General features: G+C 36.1%; 1 protein-coding gene across 1 annotated transcript; it reads right to left on the minus strand.

Moving 5' to 3' along the window:
- Window positions 1–244: 244 nt before the first annotated feature.
- Window positions 245–3,266, minus strand: LOC103931918 (annexin D2). Its single transcript, XM_009341445.2, has 5 exons — window positions 3,107–3,266; window positions 1,984–2,129; window positions 1,417–1,635; window positions 908–1,120; window positions 245–759 (listed from the first exon to the last, which is right to left on the minus strand). Exons 1-5 carry the CDS (start codon window positions 3,180–3,182, stop codon window positions 463–465), a joined length of 951 nt encoding a protein of 316 aa, XP_009339720.2. The 5' UTR covers window positions 3,183–3,266; the 3' UTR covers window positions 245–462.
- Between the last annotated feature and the right edge of the window lie 4,857 nt (window positions 3,267–8,123).

Consider the following 8,123-nt stretch of genomic DNA (forward strand, 5'->3'; position numbering starts at 1 on the left):
GGCTTTAGCCGAACTCCCCCCTCCCCTTAGTGTAAAATATATTGTTGTACAATAAAATAAAATAAATAAATGTACTTAAATCCGCCTAGGCCTCCGCCTAAGCCCTACCTAGCTGCCTAGGTGCTAGGCCCCAACCTACTGACCGACTAGTGTTTGGTGTCTTTTGAAACCTTGACAATGATGGGTAAGAAATGGGAAAACAAAAGAGAAAACGAAACATTAAAAATACTGAACAAACAAAAAATTAAATAAATAAAAACTCGTTTAGCCAAAAACAAGAACATACACAACAAAAATCCATCCACAATCCTTACTTTCAACGTACTAGCAAGATTTATTCAACAAACTCCACACAAAACCAGAGAAAATAAATAAATAAAAACCACACTCAAGCAAAGAAAGATAACTCATAGAGAATAACATTCACTGGGTTTGTAACCCTTATGGGATCAGCAGCATTACTCAAGCATCTGCATGTCCAACCAGTTCCACAAGAAACTTCTCATAGTCTCCGGAAGTGTCCTTGACAATTGCGTGGTCCAAATGAACGCTGTTCCTCCGGTAGTATTCTTCTTTGATGCGCTGCAAGTCAACCTCTGCCCGGGTGGTAATAACTCTAGTAAGCGCCCCTTCGTCTGTCCCATGCTTGTTGATGGCCAGTCGAAGAACCTTCTCAAAGTATTTCTCAGGGAAGGTCAAGCTTTTGATTGTTTGTCTTAGTAGTTTGAGGAACTCATCATCTTTGTCAGCCTTCAAATCCTGCATATCGGACATGTAATGGTCACACAACTGTTTGATAGTAAAGGAAATGCTCAAAACATCAACCTTATGAATATTTCAACTCGAATTCCCGGCCCTCGTGACAGTACATGCATTCCATACAGATGTTTATAGTTGTTTACAGTACCTTGTTAATGGCGTTTCCAAACTCGTTGTTGTACTGATTGAGGGTTGCATTCAGCTGTGCTTTGCTCCTGGTAGTGAGGATCCTGATGAGCTCCTCATCATTGTAGGCTTTGTCTGAGATTTTCTCATGAAGTATCTTAGCTTCTTTCTTTGACAAGGGCACGTTAATCTCATCTCCCTCATATCGGAAAGTGCTCAAAAGGGGAACCAAAAGCTGCAACATAGTTTAACACTTTTTATTTAAGACAATTTGAAACGCATTGCAGAAACTGCAACCTAAGGAAAATACAGAAAAATATTCTAGGCAGAAAAAACAGGTCAAGTTCTGAAAACAAACTGCAAAAAGAAATTAAAACAAAAGCAATTTAGTTGAAGATGTGTGAAGATATTAATTCGAATACAAGAATTTGAACAAAATAGAAAGTAAAGAAGATAAAGAGTTCAACGAACCAACTTGACCTTTTAGGGAACAATCAGGGTACTAATGACCATGGAAGTTTAAGGTTTTACCTTGCGGACATCTCCAGATGTGTGATATGCAACATCTTCTTCAAGGGATTTCTTGTAACGGGCATGATACGCCACCTTTACCTGGTACAGGTCATGTGAAGACCTAGTTGTAGCTATTTCCAAGAGTATCCAATAGTTTTTAGTCAACAACTTCGTAGATTCATTAGCCAAAAATGCATCTCTCTCAGCAGGAGCCAGAGTCCACAGCACCACAGCCCTCTGGTTATGGAACAAATTAGGAAATACAGCACAATTAGAAGTTTTACTGAACCAAATAACCAAAACAAAAACAAAAACAGAACCAGAAAACAATAGCATTTTAAGTTTTTCTTCACAACTTAAACGACATATTATAACCCTGGATTAGACCAGGGTGGCAAATGACAATTCAGGTACAAATGGCAGGGATCGTCAGGTGCATTGCATAATCTATAAATTGAAAAGTACTTGAAACTTTAATAATCTTGAAAGGAAGTGCACCAGAAACTCTGATGGCCTGCTAAATACTTATTTCGGCAAATATTTCACGTATATTAAACTTTAAGAAATAATGCATCAAATTCAGACCTCAAAATCACTTGAGAGTTCTTTGTCAAACGACTTGAGAAGATCTTCCCCATAGGTTTCGGCATATGCCTGCTGAATTAATTTTCTCTGAGCTGCATTCCTGTGAGTCAGTATGGATATGATCAATCCCTCATTTGTGCCCCATCCTGCACACAAACAACCAAAGCAGGTAAGTAATCTTTCTTTTCTTTCGGCCTGACAAGCAGCTAATTATTCGAGGCACCTAACATTTGGGGATAGTACGCAATGGTTTTAATAAAAATAGAAGCATGTAACTCTCTTTATAGATCACCTCTCCTCTACTGTAATCAGAGAATCACAATCTCTTTGATACAATTATATGAAAACATGTATTCAATTTCGTAGCAATGAAGTTTTAATTTTCAGAATACAACTGTGACAATGACTTAGGATGCCAATAAGTATTCAATCTTCTTCATCTATTGCACATGGATATATTTATCAATGATACGATCTCACATTCACATAACCAAAAGGGTAAATCCCCATTTTGTGTTTATTAGTCAGATCAAGATTATAGTGATATTATTTCGATCCAACAAAAACTGAAGCCAAACAAATCGAAAATCAAAGACCAAGCGATCGATCATGATGATTAGCGTAATGAATGGTAGAAAGGTTACAACTGACAACCTCATTGTGCTTAGAATCCAGAAAAACACAGACTTAAACAGTAAAGAATATGTAAGAAGCAGATCAAACACTTTAACTTAAATTGAACATCATCATCATCATCATCATGTACAAGTTAATCAGTGAATGAACAGTGAAAGATCCAGATCTAAACTTTGATATGCACCAAAAATGATGCCAATTGAGGTGATCGAATTTTAAGATAACCAAACAGAAAGAAATTCACCATGATCATATCTCTATCAATCTGTCATATTAGATTACCAACCCAGAAAAGAAAAAGAAGATAATTGCAAAGTTAAACAAAGTAGAATTTGAATCATATGGATGGATGGATGGATCAAAGTTTTGGATGATCAGATAGTAAAAGTGATATTAACTAAACATCTAATTGCATTTAATTAATTAATGATATGGAATTGGAATGATTGGATTAAAATCTGAGTGTGTGATGAGTGTTAGAAGAGACCTGCAAAAGCTTTCCTGAGCTGCTCAGCGTCTTCCACTGGAGAAGGAACCACATCCGGCACTCTGCAACTCGCCATTCTCTCTCTGTCTGTTTTTGTATGTAAGAAGAAGAAGAGTGATGATACAGACAGTACGGAGCTTGGTCCCTTATATAGACTTAGTGACAGTCTTGCTAATTTGGCTACTACATTAGTATATTTAGTAATTACATGCATTTTGAAACTTTTTCTTACCAGTTTCTCTCTCTGTAATCAATCAGTCATACTTTTTTTATCGACAAATCACAATTTTATATACGAGTTATTCATATTTAGATGAATAATTTTAGTATATGTCTGGATCAATGATATTGTTTATTTCATTATCGTCATCGTAATATTGAGAATGAATAAGACGATAAATAATAAACAAAAATTATTGGAATGCTGGTCAATAAATTTTTAATTTTTTTTTAATACAAACGATATTCCTATTCTAAACTAAAGTAAAAAAAAGTGGAGTTTGACCCAATACAAAGTACGTTGAAGAGAAATTTCTGATCATCAAAACAAATCATCAATAATAATTTGTGATTTACATGAAATAAAATGATGATGTTTGGTAATGTAGTGTGACAGAAAAAAAAATAAATAAATAGATAAATAGATAGATAGATAGATAGATAGATATATATATATATATATATATATACAACGTATGTATGTATATGTACACTTTTTGTGTTCAAATGCAACGTGTGGGAGAGGGTAGTACTACAAGAAGTCGTGGTTTTATAGTAACTTTACAAATCCGGGCACTGGTACGTTGTATCTTTAAGGCACCTTCCTATCCTGGCCCAGTGCGATATGGCAAAATGTACGGCTGAGAAGAAATATGATTCTTTTATCGGAAGAAAGAGAGAGAATTGAGTTGTAATTAATGTAGGAAAATATGGGACTTAAATGGAATTTAATAAGAGAAAAGGAAATTGTTGCCATTATTCTTTTTTTAAATAAGAGGTCTTCAAATTTTGTAGATGATAATTTCGATACTAATTTATTTTTTAATATATTTTTACATACAAGAATATTATCTTTATAAAAAAAATATTTATTTAATTAACATAAATTAAATAGATCAATGATTTATAATAACGATGATTGTTCTTATAACATGCAAATTAATGAAATTTACATAACTCGTCACTTTGGTTCATAAGATTTGAAATCAATAGAAGTGGTTTCTGAGTTTGTCCATCATCAATCATTTTGGTCATTCCATGAAAAATTATATTAAATAAGGATCAAAATGGTAAAATTACCCTCAATTTAACAAACGATAGGCCAAATTATTTAACAAAAATTGAGGATATTTTTTCATTTTAATCTTATTTAATGGAGATTTTTTTTCATCGAATAACCAAAATGATTGATGATGGACAAACTCATGAACTGCTTCTATTGATTTCAAATCTCAAGAACAAAAGTGAGGAGTTATACAAATTTCAGAGATCATTTTATGTCACATCCCCGCCCGGGAGGGACCACTTCTCGGGCCTCCTCCACCATTGTAGCACGATATTGTCCACTTTGGGCTTACCATTCCCTCACGATTTTGTTTTTGGAAACTCACGAGCAACTTCCCAGTGATCATCCATCCTAGAAGTGCTCTGGCCTCCTACTCGCTTAACTTCGGAGTTCCGATGGAACCCAAAGCCAGTGAGCTCCCAAAAGGCCTCGTGTTAGGTAGGGATGAGAATATACATTTAAGGATCACTCCCCTGGACGATGTGGGATGTTACATTTTAGTTAAAAAAAAACCTAAAGAAAATAATCACTTCTTGCTTTTATTGCTTTCTTCTTTGTTCTTTCTCTAAAGTGACAGGTATACATTAAAAAAATTAAAAAACAAAATTAAAGTGTGTTTTGTAATCATTTGTTTAATGTCACTTATTGACAAATGTTGATAAGAATGATGAGCATTATCAATATTCGGTGTGGATAATATTTATACATGTTACTCTCTCTCTCTCTCTCTTTCTTTTCCTTTTTCACATAAAAAAAAAAAACACACACACACACATTTATAAAGTATAAGAAAGTATAGAAAAGATGATAAAATATTCATCTTTTTAAATTATATTTGTAAATAACATGATGTACTGGTTAACAATTTAAACTTCTTTTTAATAATTTAAAAAAAAAAAAAAATATATATATATATATAAAGCATAAAATCTGTCCAACATCATATCTCTCTCTATCTATCCATCTGATTTTATTGTCACCGCGTTTTGATTTGGACTTGTTTTTTATTTTCTGCTGGCCGAGTAGAAAATTACCAATAGCTATCTGCCACGTGTGTGGTGTGTGGCCATAAAATCTGATAACGCTTCGGATCAACGAAACACCGCGTATGTAAGGAAAGCATAAAATATAAAAAAATAATGAGAAGAGTTTCGACTTCAGTGGGGATCGAACCCAGAATGTCTGCTGATTTTTGTAGAAACTCGCCTTATCCGTTGGGTCTCTTGTGTATTTTGCAACTATTATGTAAATTTATTAGCTGAGTTGCCCGAGTTAGCAGCCTCCTCCCAGAGAGCCAAACTAGCTAAGTCCTAGCTACCCATCTCTAAAAGACCCTTTTCTCTGTCTCAGATAAAGCTCAAAGCTTTCTCTTTTTTGATCGACACTTTGACCGATTGGCGGAAAAAGGAAATCAAGAAATTGGGGAAATCAATGGAGTCAGTGAGATGATGGTTGATTGGTTGTATAGATTATACAGGTCAAAGGAAGATATGGGTAGCCCTCAACCTTCTAGCCTCTCCCTTATTGTACACCAAATACCTTGTCAGCTATGTTCCACTTTCCAAGTGCAAAATTTTATAAATGGGTCATGGCCATTGAATTTGGATTATTAGACAAAATGTCAATGACTAATAAGCCAAGAATCCGATTACTATTTCAACGATAATGGATCTCAGGTTCAAACTATGGTTAAGATTCATCGTTGTTGGATTCTTCACTAAGAATTCAATAATATTACGCCAAGAATCTAATGAATATTCTAATGATCATGAATCCGATTCATGCTATGGGCCGGTCCATACTAGACAAACTCTCGAATAGAGCGACTAAGGATGTGTTAACGACCACTTCCGTGAAACAAAATGCCACTGCAACGGCACCTTCCTCAACCAAATTTAGACTTTCAATGGATGTTGATTCTTAGTTAGATCCAACTGGATTGACGGCTGATTGCCTATCACGCTTGTATTGCTTTTATACTTGTTTAGAGTGCCCACAAAACTACAAGAGAAATCAACTCAACAAATTTGTTGGATAAGCGAACTTGCCAACACCTAAGGCAAGAAAGATAGAACGAGGGACCAGCAGCCATTGAATTCTTAAAAACTCAACAACAATACAAGTGCGTAGGAAAAAAAAAAACCACCATCTCTTGTGGCTCTCTGCCCGCAAAGTGATCCGCGGTTCACTTCCTCTCCTTCCCAAGAGAAGCACCCTTGTCCACCACCGCAGCGAAAGAAACAGAGGCTGCTTACCACACATCATATCACAACTTTTTATAACACTAGTAAGGGGGAGGTGAAGCCTAAATAAGGAAATATCTTATAAAACAATCCATACACAATGTGAAACTTCGACATAGTGACGCCTGTGACGATGTGAAACCTTGGCCGCGACAGCCAATACTATACAAGACAAGCTCATTTGTCTTCAATTCTACTAGCAGGGCACACGAAACTTCCACACCTAAAACAAAATGGTCCCCCAAGAACAAAGATAAATGGACCTCAAACCCAACACCAATCTCTTTTGGTAAGGAGGAACTAACTTTGCCTTGTATTACTGTTAGGCATTTGATCTGTTTCGTGTTTTATTGATATAATGATATTGTTATTGTAGAAAAAGGTATGTAGGCTAAAAATTATATTTGTTATTGATACATGAATGTGGAAAAATGGAAGAGAATGTAAATGGAAGAGAATGCTTATGGAAGAGAATGCAAATGGAAGAGAATGCTTATTTTTTCATTATCTTTCTCTACAAGATTACAAGGATATATATACATGATACAAATGTGTAGGCAGGACAAGGTAGGACGGCTAGTAGACAAGCTAGGACGGCTAGGAGACAAGCTAGGACGGCTAGTGACAAGCTAGGACGGCTAGTGACAAGCTAGGACGGCTAGAGACAAGCTAGGACGGCTAGGAGACAAGCTAGGACGGTTTGACGGCTGTAGGACGGCTTATTCTTCCAATACTAATATTATATACAATTACATAAGGATTCCAACCATATTCCTTATTTGTCTAACACTCCCCCTCAAGTTGGAGAGTGGATGTCAAGAACTCCCAACTTGCGTAACATACCCAAAAACTTTTCTTTCCCAAGAGGTTTGGTAAACAAGTCTGCCAACTGTTGTGCCGTACCCACATGCTTGGTCTCTATTGTGCCATCTACAATCTTATCTCGTATAAAGTGACAATCCATCTCAATGTGACGAGTTCGTTCATGAAAAACAGGATTGGCAGCTATATGTAACGCTGCTTGATTATCACAAAATAAAATGGAAGGACCATCCAAAGGAATGTTCAAATCCTTCAACAAAAAACGAAGCCAAACTATCTCGCAACAAGCACCTGCCATGGCCCTATATTCCGCCTCTGCTGAAGAGAGCGAAACGGTTTTCTGTCGTTTCGTCCGCCAAGAAATCAAAGAACCGCCCAAGAATACACAATACCCAGTAGTCAAACGGCGAGTGATAGGGCAACCTGCCCAATCAGAATCACAAAACGCAGTTAACTTGGTCTGGTTGTCAGAACGAAATAATAAACCTTGACCTGGAGTAGCCTTCAAATAACGAACAATACGAAGCACAGCATCCATATGAGATATCATTGGCTCGTGCATAAAACGGCTTAGAACATGCACAGAATAGGTGATATCTGGCCGAGTGATAGTGAGATATATTAACCGACCTACTAATCGTCGATACTTTTCAGGATCCTTGAGAAG

Source organism: the organism of the source record quoted next, unplaced genomic scaffold (assembly GCF_019419815.1).
Source record: "Pyrus x bretschneideri cultivar Hongxiangsu unplaced genomic scaffold, Pyrus_bretschneideri_v1 Contig104, whole genome shotgun sequence".
NCBI classification, from domain to species: domain Eukaryota; kingdom Viridiplantae; phylum Streptophyta; class Magnoliopsida; order Rosales; family Rosaceae; genus Pyrus; species Pyrus x bretschneideri.

Excerpts from the sequence above, each read along its gene's own strand:
- LOC103931918 (XM_009341445.2), bottom strand. The coding sequence starts at position 3,182 with ATGGCGAGTTGCAGAGTGCCGGATGTGGTTCCTTCTCCAGTGGAAGAC. Across the intron at positions 1,121-1,416 it reads CATCTGGAGATGTCCGCAAG|CTTTTGGTTCCCCTTTTGAG; the intron begins GTAAAACCTTAA and ends ACTATGTTGCAG. Across the intron at positions 760-907 it reads TTGGAAACGCCATTAACAAG|GATTTGAAGGCTGACAAAGA; the intron begins GTACTGTAAACA and ends TCCGATATGCAG.